Source organism: Lolium perenne, chromosome 2, assembly GCF_019359855.2.
Source record: "Lolium perenne isolate Kyuss_39 chromosome 2, Kyuss_2.0, whole genome shotgun sequence".
Lineage (NCBI taxonomy): Eukaryota > Viridiplantae > Streptophyta > Magnoliopsida > Poales > Poaceae > Lolium > Lolium perenne.
This window is the reverse complement of record NC_067245.2, coordinates 67467933-67485627: the sequence shown is the minus strand read 5'-3', so window position 1 is coordinate 67485627 and position 17695 is coordinate 67467933. Positions and strand designations below refer to the sequence as shown.

At 43.6% G+C, this 17695-nt stretch overlaps 1 protein-coding gene across 1 annotated transcript; it reads left to right on the top strand.

Moving 5' to 3' along the window:
• The first annotated feature begins 6780 nt into the window (after nucleotides 1–6780).
• On the top strand, nucleotides 6781–17283 carry LOC127332860 (putative MO25-like protein At5g47540). Its single transcript, XM_051359195.2, has 11 exons — nucleotides 6781–7294; nucleotides 8816–8977; nucleotides 9118–9236; nucleotides 10095–10169; nucleotides 10928–11021; nucleotides 11595–11654; nucleotides 12171–12239; nucleotides 13112–13210; nucleotides 16518–16562; nucleotides 16656–16758; nucleotides 16971–17283. Exons 1-11 carry the CDS (start codon nucleotides 7169–7171, stop codon nucleotides 17027–17029), a joined length of 1011 nt encoding a protein of 336 aa, XP_051215155.1. The 5' UTR covers nucleotides 6781–7168; the 3' UTR covers nucleotides 17030–17283.
• Nucleotides 17284–17695: the final 412 nt, after the last annotated feature.

Here is a 17695-nt window from a genome sequence, read left to right as displayed (position 1 = left end):
TTCTTGCTGATCCCCAGTTTCTTCAGCATGTTGATGTCTTGGGTGGAAATCTTCGATCTTTCCCACTCCGCCGTCCCCAGATCCACGGCGGCCATGGAGGACTCCGGCGTGTTGTGCCTTGTCAATCGACGCGGTGGCATCAGCAATGGCGCAGGGTTTGCAGCTTGGAGACGAGGAGCTTAGGTGGTTGTGGGTCGCAGGAGAAAATTTGCAGATGAGAGCAGGAGAACGGCGCGAGCGGAAGTGCTCGAGGAGGAAGAAGAAGATCTTATATAAAGGTGCGGTCAAGCGGCGGACCGTTGGATAAGGAAAATGTGTGGTAGATGGTAGCCACGAGGACACGAGGGTAAAAAAGTAACTAAACACTAAAGAAATTACGGTACGTGCGCCAGAAAAAGCGGAGGACGTGTGTCCCCCACTTGCACGACGTGTCAAGATAGTGGATCAATTGGGCCCGCAAGGCAGCAGGAGAAGACTTCTCGAAATTTTTTGACTAGCAATCGTGGCTATCGTCAGCAATAACGTCACCTTGGTAGAAGGGAAAATTCGACTCAACAGCTTCATAAAAGGCGACATGGAAAATAATGCTGAGCCTTTGATCAAATACAAGTTTTTGATCAAATGCTCGGGGGCTACTTTGAAAAAATGAAAAGATCAAGGAAAGCAAAATAAAAATGGCATGAGCCTATGATCAAATACAAATATTTGTTCATAGCCTCGGGGACTACTCCCATCGGGAGCGCTGTTCGCGCACCCGAGAAATTATAAAACTTCGGGAGAGAAAGAAAATATAGCGGCATAAGGTGTGGAGCCTACAACCAAGCACAAGTCCTTGGCTGTAGGCTCGGGGGCAAGTCCCATCGGGAACGCTGTTCGCGTGCCCGATGAAATCATAAAGAAGAAAGACAAAAGAGCAACAGAGTATATTTCGAGTTATAAAATAACTCTGCATATACTCCCATCGGGAGAAAAATATAAGTCATCTTTGACTCAATAAAATGTGCCATTCCAACAGCCGAATAAGCACTCGACAATATATTCTCAGAACGCCAAAGTTGCGATTAATTTCTGAATGCCGCAAAACTTTGCGAAGGTAAGACCCCATATCCGTTCTGTGAGGCGTGGCGCCGTCTCTGACGTCGGTTTGCTACTTTTATCCGTATCAACAGATACGAAGAAAAATCCTAACGGACGGGTTAGGTACCCGATAAATATAACTGGGACTCGACAGAATGGTAAGACCTTAAGCGGCACCTGTCGAAGTTTACACCAGTATCCCGAGATCATGTCCAGGGACGTGATTTTGAAGTAAGTTTTTGCGGATTGCCACTAGAGCAGTTAACTAGTACCTGATCCGTCAGATGAACTAGCCCCAACTACCATTATCCCTGTACAATATAGAAACTTATGTGAAGAAATATAGAAAGGTTTTTGAATTGTCGAGTAAAAATAAACAGTGGAGATTTTCCCTGACTCTATGATTCAAGCAAAATCTCGGGGGCTACTGACATAGGCATCCCCAATGGGCCTGCCGATGATGGTACCCGGGGTTTACTGAAGGCCCACTACCCGAAGAATAAGAAGGTTCGGAAACCCAAGATGTTGTTAAGGAAAGCTAGAGTTGTAATAGGAAGCATTATTTGTAATCTTGCGGGAGGAGTTAGAAACCTACCCGGACTCTGTAACTTGTACAATACGAAACCCTCGGCTCCGCCTCTTATATAAAGGGGAGTCGAGGGACGCAGAAAGCATCGAATCATTGTCTCTCAAACCCTAGTTTTTACATCATCGAGTACTTTTCGGCTGAAACCTTCGAGATCTACTTGCCCTCTACATCTAACGAAACCCTAGTCTACAATCTGTAGGCATTGACAAGTTGATACCTTGTCACCAGGAAGGCCGACACTGCCGCTCAGGATGACCTGCACTGCTGCCCAGGGCCCAGCATTGCCACCCATCTCCACCGGCACTGCCGCCTTGCCACTACGCCTGAGGACGACGACATTGATGCCCTACCGGCGCCAGCACGGCCGCCCCACAACAAAGCACATCAAATCTGAATCCTTTATCCCTTTGTAAGCCTAAACTATCCCTCCTTAGTGGCTCCCTATATATATTCTCCCACCTCCCCCTTCATGAGGAAGAGTTTAACTTGAGATAGAACTTGGCTTATGCCTCCATCCCTAGTGGATTAGGGAAACCCCCTCCTCTCTTAGATACGGATCAATGAGTTGTATCCAAGGCCCTCTTTACGTGATCGATCTCTCACTTGTGTGATTCTACTTTGGTCTCTCATACGAGTGATTCTATCTATTGCATACCGATCTCTTGCTCGGGGATTCTACCTCGTGTCTTTCCCTTGAGTGATTCTATCCCTTGAGTGATTCTATCGGGACGGTGGTTTGGGCCGTTGAGAGCAAACCGAATTGTATCGGGTTGGTGTGTGTTTTTTGTGCGTTCATCGTGTTCTTCGCCGAGTTCTTCGTGTTCATCTCTCACCCCCTCGTGTTCTTGGTCAATTCGTGAGATCGAGCCACACAATCGAGGCTTAGCATGCATCATAGGGTTTCACCTGGAGTAGCCCGGACAAGAAGACGAGAGCTGCAACAACGATGCCTTCGACAAGGTAACAGTGCAAAGACGCCACCATCGTCTGCCATTGCTGAAGTCGGCGCTGTTTTCACCAGCAGCCCCACGTCTCGAACTTGTCGCCGGGTAGATTGCACCAACCGTGAGGTCAGTGCAGCTAGAATCTTCGATCTGCAGGCCCTGGAGGGTATGGTTCTATCGCATCTAGCACCATCGATGCCGGAGAAAGATTTGGTCGCCACACACCTCATGCGATGAACATGGGCTTGAGATCCCCATGATCCGCCGCACCCAGGCGCCGCCACATGGAGCAGCCTCCTGGCCAAACATTCTCACTGGAGAGGATGCCGCCGCCGTGTCCAGACCCGCTACTATGGGGCCCTTGCGCCGCAAATCGATTGGCACCTCATGTCGAGATCGTCGTCTCCGTGTTACCGCCGCAACGACGCTGTGCTGCGAGGCGCGGCTCCAAAATACCATTGAGCGTTTCCCCGCCCAGCCACGCCACGACCACGATGCGCTTGGGCCCCGACCCCACTGCATCGACACTGCTCAGGGTTTCCAGCGAATGCCTCTGGGCCTGGCGAGGGGAGAAGGAAAAGGAGAGGTGGTGGCGGTTGGGAGCCAGTGTTTTTCCCCCGGTCGCCTAGGAGGGAGGCGACGCGAGGAGTCGTTGCTCAAGTCCTTTCAACTGTCATTAGAGCATCTCCAATGATGTAAATTATATACATCATCTCCTTGAGGTACATCATCTAAAATTCTCAAAAAACAGCAGATGATGTAAATCTCAAAAACTTTTGATAGGGCGCAACTTGTAATATCTTGAACTTGCTAGGACCTTCGAGTAAGATGTTTTGGACCTGAGGAATTATTGCTATGTATCTTTTTGTATTCTTTTTTCCATTTCTCAGCCCCACTATTTTCTACTCATAGTCCACGCTTGTCCTGCTCACACTTGAGCGCGAGGTTAGCCCACGCCCTGCGCCTGGACCGCCCTTGTTGCACTGCACAACATGAATAACGTACTTTTCCACGCTCAACTGCTCCACCAATCATCGCTATCTTTTGATCAAGACTGACAAGCAACGTGAGTAGAGAGCGACATACAAACAGTTAGGCTATTCATTGAGCCATATGTTCAATCGATACCATTTTATCTTTTGTGTGTGTTAATGATGTGTCAACCAAGTATAGTTAGCTCTCCATCTAGGCATCTCGGAAGAGTTCTTTGCTCCAATTTATTCTCAAGTGAAAAATGACAAATCTGACTTAAAACTGAAAGTTCAACCGAAAACGACCCATTATGAAAACTAATTTGGGATCTCACCCTTCTGCTCAACACCCTAGATCAAGATGTTGAGGTTGCACTACTCAACACTCTTGTCAAGATGTTGAAGTGCCAGGACGATTAAGCGCACACATCCGGTGTGTATAGACTTAGGGATGTCAAAGTTCATGCATTAGGTACCCGCAAAAAAAAAATCATGCATTTGCCAATGCAATCAAAAGTTCGAAATCATGAAAAAGGGCTAGTGTATTTTACATATAAACTTCAGCACTCCTCTCACGTATGACTTGAGAATAGAAAGTCAACACGTGAATAGAAAAATTTAAGAACTCGTTTGATACAGTGGAATTGCATATGAATTTTGTAGGATTTACATCCTTAGATTTTTCTATGTGCATTGTTTGATTCGTAGGATTGAACTCCTTAAAGACGCATATGAATTCTTCCTATAAGATTGCATTGGTCTATGTTTTAAAGGAAAATTTCCATCCACTCAAACCTTATATTACAATTCCTTTGTTTTTCATGTTAATCAAACGCTAATTGATGAAATTTCCTATAGGCTCCAAATCTTGTAGGATTCAACTAAAATGACATTATAATTACGTGGTTTCATGTTCTTGTATTCTAATAATCCTACAAAAAAATGCCCTAAGAGGTATGGCTTAAGAGGTCTACACATGGACACATGGGGGAACAATTTTTTTAGGATAAATTGCAAAATCTAGGACTTAAACTCAAGATCCTAAGCTCCGTTACAATGCCAAGCTTCATTTTAGTAGCCAACACAACCAAAAGTCCAAATATATGGAAAGGGATAGTGCAATACATATATACACTTAACAAAGGACACAAGGCGTTGAGGTGCCTAGGTGATACACCAAAAAAGTATTATTGCCTTTTCTCTATTATATCTGCCAATTTTTAATAGGTAATTTTGCTAAATTCCATTTATTTTAGTATTTAAGTTTAGAATGAAGAATATTCTTTTGCGTAATATGTTATTTTAGAAATTTTTCTGAAAAGAATAAAATTGGAGGAAAATTTGAAAGGAATTTTTACCAGAGATGGAGAGCGCCACAGCTGGATGCACGAGATAGGAGCTAGGGGACCCACATGCCTCCCTCATGCACCAATTGGTAGGAGGCGCGTCCCCAGAAAACACGCGTGTTCTATAGGAGGCAAACAACATTGCCCTTCTACTGACGACTCCTTAATGATCTAATAAAAACCATCATAATATCTTTACGGATCATTCTCAAAGAGATGATGCACGATACCAGACATAACAGAAATAGAGAAAAAAACGAAGGCATCACCAGAGAAGATTGGAGGGGGAGTGCTCCCGAAATCCCCTTCGAACACATCTCTGCCACCATCATCGCCTCCTTTGCTGTCTCCATGGTCAATAGAGAGTAGTACAACCCAAAACAATTGGTTTGTGGTGGTAGTTGGATCTAATATCTCTACTTGCTATTATTGCTTTAGATCGAATAAGCTGGCCCACACGATTACAATCATTTTTATGTATCTTTAATTGTGGATCTTTGAGCATGAGATGATTTCTTCAGTGTGATACCTTTGTTATGGTTGTCTTTGAAATATTTGTAGATATATATTATTGCTCGTTCTAAATTCTATACTTGATAACCGTAGAGTATATTACAATGGCAAAGATGGTGGATCTCTCCCATTTTGAATATTTTCTTTATAAAAGCACCTGTTTCCATTGATTTTTTTTGACAAGAACCGATGCACACCATCATATCAAAATTCTTAAGGCATAGCTCCGTGGTACGTACTCAATTTTCTGATGTGACATAATTTTGGTGCCAAAGAGGGAGTCACGGCCCATGCCCGCGTGGATGCTGAGTGTGCTGACATTATAACGTGATGCACATGTAGATGTTTACTCATAGTCGAGAATTATAGCAATTGCATGTTTGCATTCATTAGTTTTCGCTTATCCATGCTTTGTTTTTTGTAGCACCATGTTTATGAGACACATATCAAGTGATCCCATAAACATTGGTTCATTTTCCTTTGTAAGAAACAAAATTTTGTTGAGCTAACGGTTGCATTAGCAGTAATTAATTGTTTCAAAAACAATTTTTTTCTCTTATTTATTGTCTTTAATTGTCGTTGTAATCGACGACCACTTTTGCATTGTTGCCATCACACTGCTTGTGGGAAAACAACCTCTGCTGTTACAGCACGCTGCTCTTTGAATCCCAATACACCGGTCAACATCGAAGCAGAGTGCCAAGTCAATGTAGAGTGTTATGCAAAAGGTTGGGACCAAAGTCCTTATGGTGTGTGTTGAACCATCTGTTAGAGGTCCGGTTTTACATTTTCCACTTATACTGAAAATTCAAGTCAAAGAAGGAAACACAATTCGAAATATGACACGAGATGGAGTAGTTTGATTGATTCATTCATTCAGCCATTGTTTTGACGTTTGAAAGCATCCATGGCCCTTTGAGCCACGGGATGTCCGGACCTTTTTTGCTGGATATTCTTTTGCATCTCCTGTGGATTGGAGCTGTAGTAGTAGTACTGCTGTAGACGACGGCACTGATCAAATTCCGTGGGTGCTGTGCTCGGATCACCCGTGCAAGGAGAGGGGAAAAAGAAGAGCCGTGGTGACGTGCAAGGTGAACAGGTCATTAGCATCATTGGAGTTTTTGAAGTGATGGACAATGGCCTTCAATCTGACTGTCGAATATGTTTAGGTTTCACACTGGAATATCTATTTGAATCGATTTTCGAATTTCGATTCATATACGATTTTCACTAAAATTGAGATTCGGAGAATACACCCCTCCGAGATAGGTCTAGGGGTAGTGTGCTACACCTACAGTAGGCAAAGTGTATAGGTAGATCACGGAATCCAAAGTTGATCACAACATTTGCAGGCGGAGCAGGAAACGGGACAAGGAGAAGGGACAAGGCAGGCAAAGGAAGGAAGCGTCGAGAAACGCACCACCATCCGGGTCCCAGCCCACGCCCACCTCGTCCGCGCCGCGCCGCACCGGTGGATAGGTTCGGGGATCTCCGATCTCGGCCACCACCGCCGCGCGACCGAGCCCATCGCCGCGCCGCGCCCCGTCGGATCGCGCCCGTCCCACAGCGGAGGAGGCAGGCAGGCGTCGCGCGCCGAGCTCGGGAGCCGTGGCGCTGTTCCGAGGCTGCTTCTCCTTCGGGTCGGCGGGGCGGAGGAGGCCCGCCGCCTCGCCCTTGCCCTCTCCGCCGCGCCTCGCCGCCCCGCCGCCCGCGGACGACGGCGCCAAGATGAAGGGCCTCTTCAAGTCCAAGCCGCGGACCCCGGCCGACGTGGTGAGGCAGACGCGCGAGCTCCTCATCTACCTCGACCTCCACTCCGCCTCGCGCGGCGCCGACGCCAAGCGGGAGGAGAAGGTGAGACCGAATTCCGGCAGGCCTCCCCTCCCCTCTTCCGATCCCCTTCCCCTGCCCACGGATTTGGCTCGGATCGCGCCATGAGAGCGGAAAACTGTTTTATCCATTTCTCGATTTGGCATGATTTGTGGTCCGTACTCTTATTTTCCATGAAAGCATGAGCGCGCGCTGCTCCATTTGCTACTACTATTTAGGCCGTTCTAGTACCTAATGTCTGGTTTACTTCCTTGTGATCCACGATGGTGATAGAAATGAGCTGGTTCACGGAAGTCCGAGTGGTACCATTTTGGTTTATATGACCACAAATACGTTACTTCAGTATATTATGATAATGTTGCAGATGCGCGTGTGATAGATGATCGACAGCTTACTTCTCATCATAGGCTCATATTTCGATGTACGCTTACGCTTACGATACATGGACGTACCCAGTGCTGAGAGCTCCCGCACTGTGCGGGGTCTGGGGAACGCTTATGATACATGGGCATAAATAAATATGTCAATTATGATAATGTTGCAGATGGGCGTGTGATAGAATGATTGATGACTTGTCATAATAAGCTCATAATTCGATGCCCTTCTTGTAACGGTACACTCGGCGTAGGAAACGGGCAGGATTGTGCGACAAGTGTGAACTTCTCAATTATTATGGCTCACGTAGTGATCCTGCTACTCAGCAAGAGTGGTGCGTGCAGAGTAGTCGGAGTTCACTCGAAAGGTCTACATGGGCAGCATCGCCCCGCAGGAAGTCGGGCACGAATCCCTGGACGTTGTTGGATGCAAGGTTGTTGTGGGCATCCCATAGGTGCCACTTGAGAATCATGATGACATTGTCCCAACAGCAAAGTGGGAGCGATGTACGAATTTTAGCGCTGCACGGCGATCATAGGTTAGCACCAGGATGGGGGGTAAGCAAGAATTCAGGAGGCGGAAGCTACCGCCAACTCTATTTTGTTAAGCGTCTCCCTCCATGCAAACTGGCCTTTTATTCGGTTGGAGCTGCCGTACATGGGCCACAAACTAGCGATTTGGCCTAATTGATGGGAAGCCGTGCGGCCCAACGTCCATGAGCCCATGTCCGTAACACTTTAGTGAGCCATTGTCCGTTGGCACGTATCAAGACAAAGTATGAAATAGTTAATTTGTGAACGGAATTATCTCAACTTAATAGTTCTCGGCTGAGCGGCGAGAAATAACGAGGTCGTGACCGCCCTGAACTGTGCGAACTGCTTTATGCTCAGAACGAATCGCTACATGTGCCCCGCAAGCTACAAGCGGTAACTATGAATAAAAATCTTCATTTTGAGCAGTAAATGCCTTCCTGGAGTAATATTAGTGATATCCTTCTAAAGAAGACATTGTTTGGAACGTGTGCTGGCACATGGTATTATACGGCTCTGGTTTTATGCATCAAAGCGAAATTTCAGTCTTTTGCTCAGTTTGTTCTCAAAATAAATAATACCCTCTCAATTCAAATAACATATTTCTGTATACTAACTGTAGCTAAAATTGTTTACGCAGATGGCAGAATTAAGCAAAAATATAAGGGAATTGAAGTGTATTCTCTATGGCAACGGCGAACATGAGCCTGTGACTGAAGCTTGTGTGCAGTTGACCCAAGAGTTCTTCAGAGAGAACACTCTACGATTATTAATTATCTGTATTCCGAAATTAAACCTGGAGGTACATAATTTGAGTTTGTTTTCGTAGATCATTAGAGGACTACAAAAATATTTTGTTAAGTGAATAATTTTTTTATTGCTGTCGTTTAGATGGATACTTATTTCATAGATAACATCTGTTTGCACTTTGGATTGTTACAGACCAGGAAAGATGCTACTCAAGTTGTTGCAAACTTGCAAAGACAGCAAGTCTCCTCGCGGATAGTTGCGTCTGAGTACCTAGAGTCAAATAAGGATCTTTTAGACACCTTAATTTCTGGGTGAGTCACAAGTAAATAAAAGCCACATTGTTCTTTTAATAAGAAATTGGGATTTTTTCTCATTTTGTTTGTTAATCTTTTTTGTGTGTGAATTTTATCTCTCTATTGTTATTCCATGCGTGTTACTGTTACTTGAGCACTTGCATTAAGCTGCGTGCTACTGTGTTCTGCATATCCCACTTAACTCTTGATTAGGCAACTAGCTACTTCTAACTCTGAAGTAAATCTAGGCCATATGAAGAAACATAATATTATGGTTCGCTTCAAATTTTAGTTTATATCATTGGGTGCATGTGTTTCTCCTTTTGTGTTGCTGAAATATATATTTGTTACTCTTTCCAAATTTAGATCATGTAAGAAACATGCCCTCTTAGTTCTTGCGTGGTTTGCACGATCTCTGCCTGCAACAGTACTGGGGCGATTATTAGTGTCTTCTATTATAAAATGGATTTTGATTATGAAATATACAGTTAGCAGATACTGGATTCGTGATGTAATTCATGTATCAGGCTGCATTTGAGCTGATGCATCTCCCCCCCCCCCGCAGTACATTCGTGATGGTTTACTATATGCATTTGATTTTTGCACCTCACTTTTTTCCCATTTATCACCCTTGGATTCTGGTCAATTTTAATTTTAAGGGGCTTAAATGGTAGAGCCTTCATATTTCTGGGACATAGAATGTAGCAATACATTTGTAAAGCAAGCAACTTAATTTGATACCATGATTTTACAGCAAATGTTACCAGTTATTTGAAATTGCACAAGCTACATGGTTATTGTGTCCAAGTATTGCTTCTGTTTTGTTAATTACTTTCTATTACTGCTGTTTGATTTGTTCATTTCTTCACCTCGCAGGTATGAGAATATGGATATTGCTTTACACTATGGTGCCATGCTGAGGGAATGCATACGCCATCAGAGTATTGCAAGGTGACATTACTGTATTGCACTTAGTTGTCACGTCAAGCTTAAATAAATTTGTGTCACAGTTAAACTATCGCCCATATACCTATCAATGCAAGAACCATAGGATGAGAAAACTATAGGGGCTAACCCTACTATTAACAATTGACAGATTGAAGATACAGCCCATGCGATCCAAAAGAAAGCCAGACACAAACACTAAAATAATCTTTTAAATTTGACCCAACCTCTATGGCTCCTAACCTATATATCAAGAGGTCGAATATGTATTCCACATGTCCCACGATTGTTCTTTTTTGTCGGAATGGGTCAGAAAGCACACTAAACTTACAAGCCATGAATAGAAAATTGAAAATGGATGTTGCCGATCCCTGTACAGTGCACCTGTGGTTGTGAACTCTTCAATCACTTGTGTCTGCACCTCTACAATACAGCAATAAATATGTAACACCGATACCCTGTTGCATGAATGTTGTATGCATTTAAAAGTACTCCCTCCATCCCATAGTATAAGATACCAATATATGAGTTAGCAGGTTGTAATAACATCTTGTATTACAGGATGGAGGGAGTAGGTCAGAAGTGACATGCTTTTGTAGTTTGATTTGATTGATCTTGGGAGTTGTCTTTTAAGCTCGCATTTTTCTCTAGAATAGTACAGATGGTCTACGCATGAACTAATCTATTTACATATAATCAAATGCTGTATTAATTGTGAGTTGCACAGATGGTGTTTGATTACCTTAGTATGTGTTTATCTGCAGGTACGTTTTAGAGTCTGACCACATGAAGAAGTTCTTTGACTATATACAACTTCCAAATTTTGACATAGCATCAGATGCTTCTGCAACCTTCAAGGTGTGTTGCTTTTTCATTCCTGCTCTTGCTTTAAATACCGAATTATGAACTAAACCAAGCTTGTGTTTGCTCAGACATTAACTGCTTTAGAGTATTATTGCATGTAATATTTATTACTCCTTCCGATTCATAATAAGTGTCGGGGCTTTAGTTCAAATTTATCCAAAAAATGTGGACTAAAGCCCCGACACTTAATATGGATCGGAGGGAGTAGTTCATTTTGCTAATTGCATAGTAATGAGCATTGTAAAATATATGTAACGTAGCACTGTTGCTTGTTTAATGTGGCGCGGCAGTTATTGCCGCTTCAAGAAGCCAGACTTGTGGAAAAACTATTAAGCTGACTTGCTTATCTACTTAACTTGTATACTTAAGCCCTACTAAAATTATACAAGATGACACAACTATATCCGCAAGCAAATATTTCATGAGTTTGAACTTTGAAGCTAGTATAAAAATATAGGAACACACATTCTTGCTTTGGTAGTTCCTACAGTTTTATCACCCCATTACTGTTCTTTCTCGCTTAGTCACATGTGCATACATGAGTTCGTTCTTTTCTACTTTAAACAGGAACTCCTGACAAGGCATAAAGCAACCGTGGCGGAATTTCTTTCCAAGAACTATGACTGGGTGAGTACTTCTGCATCATCATTAAACTATGCCATTTACAAACATGGTTGTCTCCTAATTGTCCACATGCCTTAAAGCCTCATGATCCAACCATGTCAGGTTCCTTGTCAGTTCCTTAGCGGTGAATTACTATTAAAAGAACACAAGCCCTGATCCCAATGCATGCTCTATTGTGTTTTGAGTGCTTTTGTGCGCGTATCTCATGAGTTTTTTTTTTTGGCTGGGGTTATTAACTTGGTCAGGTGGCCAAACTGTAGATGTGGTTATTTCAGTGTATTTGCGATTCTTATTCTTCTGTTCACTGCATGGGCACTTCTTGGATTGTATGCGGCTAAATTGTATTCTTCCTGTCCCTAGCTTGGTTGTCATCATAGCTTACTTTGTTGTTATGATGCATTGCTAAGTGTCTGTTAAGTATATGTCCCAAATGCTACCAATGGCATAGTTGTTGCCATTCTTTCTGCATTCTGTTTTGCCTCATTTGATTCCTAATCCTTTTCCATCCCTTTTCCTCAGTTCTTTGCAGAATTCAACTCTAGGCTGCTATCATCAACCAACTACATAACAAAAAGGCAAGCAATCAAGGTATTACATTATTACTATTCTGTTCTATGCATTCCATACTGATTTGGTATGTAGTGGCTGTACTGTTTACCATCATATGTACGGATCTTTGTAGATTTGCTGTATTTTGTGCTTTTCTGTAACTGGAAATATGGTTTGTATTGTCATCGTGCCTGAATAATGTCATTATGAAGAGCTTGCAGTGAACTTTCATGAGCCCTTTTCTGTTATGATAGGAACAACCAAGCATAAACATCTCGTTTTTTCGAGTGTAACGCTTCACACCTAAGTCACTGAAACCTGATTTTTTTTTTGTAAATTTTGTTGACTTCTGAATCCATTTTTAGTTGATATTTTAAGACATTGGTAAAAGAATCCACAGTCACATTATTACCAACCTAATGCGCCTGGTGGCAAGATCCCCATGCACAATCTGCTCAGCACATCCCAGTTTCTGCCCCTAGTCAATCGAAGGCTTGCTTTTTTTTGGAGCTGCAAGACTCACGTGGCAGAAATAATAGAAAAATGTCAAGGGAGAGATAGCTTTCCATCCTTGGCCCAAGGGAACTCAATGGACAAACCTTGACGCTTGCACGTTGTGCTGTGTTCATAGTCTAGTTAGCTCTTCAAATTTCAGTTAAAATACAAAATGTCCTGTATTTCAATGGGACCAACTAAAATGTCCAAAGCTTGTTGCCATTTGCCAGGATTGTTTTCCCTGGGAGCAATTGCACATTCGCTGTTCTTTATTTGCAAGGAACACCTATTTACTGTTGGGTTCTATTTTAGCAGTGTTAGTTTGTTTTAGTACATCATTATTAGTTTCTTCAGTATCTTGTATACATTTTCTATTTATTAAGTTTCTCATTCTTAATGCTTTTATTTTCTTCCAGCTGTTGGGAGACATGCTGCTTGATCGATCAAATTCTGCCGTCATGATGCGATATGTTGGTTCAAAAGATAATCTTATGATTCTGATGAATCTCTTAAGGGTAAGTTTACTGTATTTGATGTAAGTATTTCAGCTTCCAACTTACTGAAAAATGGAGGCGTTGGCACGACTTGACGTCTTTGTTGGAGAGGCTTAAGCGCGTAGCCCTGAAGTCACTTGGACTTTACCTTCTTTCCAGCAAGCTAAGTTCACAAAATACCTGCCAATTGCTCATGGTGAATCTTGAGGTGATCCCCAGACCAGGCTCATCGTCCCCTAGCTGGCTAGGAGATGGGAGATGCCAAATCCCCGAGAGTAATAATCAAGATCTCTATGGTTGATTCCCACCTAAGTTCTATCACACACAAAGATTACCTTTCTTAAGATGGTACTCAAGTTCAAGAGGAGGCTTTTACTAAGTGAAGAGTGTAGGTGCAACAGCTCAAAGTCTTACCCGAGCCCAAAGGGGGCGGTGGCTTGAGCCCAAAGGGGGCTGTTACCAGAAAAGAGCCTTCATGGTCAAAGATTCCTTCCCCGGTAGCACCAGCTTCAAACCATTTACACAGATTTAAAGCAGCGGTCAGATCTCTGAAGCCACAAGAGGCACAGCGGAAAAGGCTTCCCTAATGGCCGGTCACATAGGGATTGATGATTTACTCCGCAGAGCTATGCCACAACAATTTCCCTGGTGATGCCGACTTGAGATTTGGTGCCACCGAGATTCTAAAACACAGTGTACGCTGTTCCACCGAAACCAAACCCGGTTACAGTAAGCAAACCGGCATACACACACGCGCAGGATGTGCGCAAGATTAGATCAAAATCCCGGTACTTCCGAAAGCAACAAACCAGTACTTGGTTGACAACAACAGTAGTAATTCTTGGAAGCACTGGCTTCAAAACCGGTTGCATCGAATTTTGAAGCAAAACACTTAGGTCAGCCCCAAAAAACAGGTTTCCCTAACTCCTGACACAGTGGCCATTCTTGGTAGAACCAGTTTCAACACCGGTCATACAACTATTGAAGCTCTATGCCTCTACGAGGTTGAAGCAACTTAGCCCTGCTAAGTTTCAGCCCTCACAATGGAGGCCAATCTCAATACATCTGTTATCAAAACTGGTGTCACAAAAGTTGTCTCTTGAAGAGATTTCAAAGGATATATGCTGGAAAAAGATTGAGCCTTAACCAGGCAACATCTAGAAACATCCACTAGCTTAGATATATTACCCCTCTTTATAGTATGGCTTGTCCTAAGTGATTCTTGGAACCACTAAAAGGATTATAAAACTATATATAATCTTCTTCAATCCATCCTTCGACATCAACTTTATAGGTGTAGACAACCATTGGTTAAACCAATACATTTGGGATTAAACACTTGATTTCACTCAGTAAACTATTACTCAGTTAGTCGTTCGTCATTCATTAATCATCAAATCCCAATGTTTATGTATGCCAGAAATAAGGAGGTTGCTGTTTATGCACAACCTTGCCTGTACTTATGACAAGATATATCCTTGGACCTGACCTTATAGAATCTATGCTGAAGCCCCCCTGAACATTTGCATCTGGCGTTTATTTATCTAAAGTTATTTTCCAAAGGAATGTTAATAACTTCTGTCATTTTTTCTGTTCTAAGGAATGTAGTGGAATCAGGCTTGTTAACCTGATCTTGATCTTCGGATGAACGCTGGTGTCCACATGGGTAGGTGAGCACGCGCTTGCTATGCGACACGTGTCTAACACCGTTTATTCTACCGTTAGCCTGTAAATAAAATACAGTAATTAGCCTGTACAAAAGTTGTTCTTACCGGCACAAGGGGAGAGAGGTCCCTGGACGTGCTGTTAGTGAAGTTGTTCTTGCCGTCGAATCACACAAACCAGGAGGAACAGTCGATTCTGGGACTAAAACGCTGTGGACTGCCGTGTTTACCAAATAATCTCTATCAGTTTACAAACACTACACCACCAGTTCAGAAAAGAAGAAAGAATCACGTAGCAGGATAAAAAGAAACCAATTTTTTTTGCTGATGTAGTGCTTGTATCGCTCCAAACAGAGCTGGACCGGACCAGAATCAAGGCCGCTGTCGTGCCCCTCTTTCCCCACCTCGCGCTCGAGGATCTCAGCGGCGGCGGCCAGCAGCCACATCGGGAGCAGTGCGCCCAGGCTCCTCCTCCGCCGGCGCGAGGCAACCGCCGCCCAGACGACCCCGCGCGCTGCCCATGCCCAGCTGGGAAGGCTCACCTTCGGAGATGCCATGGCGGAAGGAGGAGGAGTGGTACAGCTCGAGGAGCGGCCTTGCGGCTCAAATCGAGCGTCCCAAAATCGATTCAGCGGCGGCAGTGTTTCTGGCCAGGGCGGTAGCGCTCTGATTCTTCCTTGGGCAGGGACACCACAGCGAAGACGCCAGGTTCGTGGCCGTTAGAGCAGCAGGGCCTGCTGTACGGCGGCAACCCCGGCCTCAATGGCGTTGAAGATCGGCAGCGGTTTGCCTCGTCGTCTTCCCAGCGGCGGCGGCAGGCGGCACCGGTGCTCTGAGCCGAGAGGCGCGGGGCGGCCGCCGCCATGCGCGGGGAAGGGGTTGGCGGCGGAGGACATGGTTTGGGTCTGGCTGTTGTGGAGGAAGTGGAGTAGTGGGGAAGATGCTGGGGCTGCTTTTTAATAATACGACAACAGCCAAAAAGAGATTCACGCCGTATGGTCGCCGTGAGCCATAAAATGAATCTCAACGTTGATCCAACGGTAATGAAGGCGTGCGCACGTACCCTCCTGAACACCAAATCCACTCTCTCTTGATCTTATTTGTAACTTTGTTGATCTAGTCTCTGAAGGGCTACTGGTACATGTTTCCTTCTACTTTCCATCTGTTAATAGAGTTTTGCACATCCTAGTCTTGAAATCATTACTCCAAAATAGCTGGAGTAAGCTAGAATTGGGGTTATAAGTTGGCATCGGTTAATTTCGGTGCGATTTCTCTCCCATTGGCAATATAAATGGTCTCTGCTGGGATATGCGAGAACTCTAGTCCCCAATATATGCCGTAAGATATTGGTTATGTTGCTGCTGGTTGTGGAATTACAAAGAATAAATTGGATACAATGATGTACTTTTTGCTAATGCCTAATGTGCACGAAGCAAATATCATCTTATGCCACTAAAGGAGTCATTGCTCATGTGAAACTACATTTCAGAAGTACCAGTTTTTATACCTTGGTTCAAACTCTGATGTGATTACCTTTTAGCTGTACAAACTTCTTTCAGATGATCATAGTTAAAATACAGAGTGTCGCCTTACTGTGTCATTTGCATGATTCCCGTAAACATTACTGTGTTGTAAATCTTATTGTTTTTTCTCAAAATTTCTAGGACTCAAGCAAGAATATTCAAATAGAAGCATTCCATGTGTTTAAGGTGAGTACATATATCGTAACAAATTTATACCCTATAAAAAACTGAAGGTATGTCTTATGCTTAGTCTGATTATTCTTTCGCCTCATATTTCAGCTGTTTGCTGCAAATAAAAACAAACCAGCTGAGGTTGTGAACATATTGGTTACAAATAGAAGCAAGCTTCTTCGCTTCTTTGCTGGATTCAAGACTGACAAAGGTAGTTGCCTACTTTGACAAACAGTTTGTACTTGCTATGGTTCAGTTACATTTTCAGGCGATCAGCTGGTATAAATTATTTTTCTTTGTTGAGGTTTCTGCTGTTGTCATCTCTTGCTCTAGGATTTAATTTATAAACAATTCCGTGTGAACTAATTCTGCTGGATCTTCCAAAAAAAAAAAGAACTAATAGTGCTTTTACGACTTTTTCAGAGGATGAGCAGTTTGAGGCAGACAAGGAGCAGGTGATAAAAGAGATATCGGCGCTATAATGTCCCTGATGTAGCTTGCCGAGGATTTTAAGTTAGCCATTGCTAAGTGGCCTCTCGTGAACTTACTGTATTTACCGCACCACGAGAGGCTCTTGCATGGACCCGTCATTATGTTTCTTAGCGAAGCTGCTCTTGTAATAATAGGCTTCTGCACATTATCATGTTGGGAGTCGGGCAACTGTATGAATCATATAGCTGGATGCTGCTATGAAGATGTGATATTTATGTAGTTTGGTTACCCTGGTTGGTTTGAAGTTGGGACAGTCTTTAGTACCGGATATACATTTTGGCTCATTAGATGCAACCATTGCCCAATAAACACATTTCAAAATGTTAAAATAATCTGAAAAAAATTCTAGGTGTACATCCGAACATTCTATGTCCGCACACAAAGCGAAAAAATGATATTTTATGTGACTTGTGTAAAAGAGATAATTGGCGGTGCTCTAAAATTGGAGGGGTTTGAGGAGGCCATCATGAAGGCATGGATCTGCGACGATTCTATCTTTCCGGTGCCTTGACGCGCTGTTCAGGGACGCAGCGGAGTAACTCCAGGATCGCAAACACAATCATTTTCAGGCATCGCGCTCGAGTCAAGGCAGCTTTCCCAGGGAGAACTTTGGCTCCCCAGAACTCTGAAATTACATGTGCTGGGGCTCAGCATCA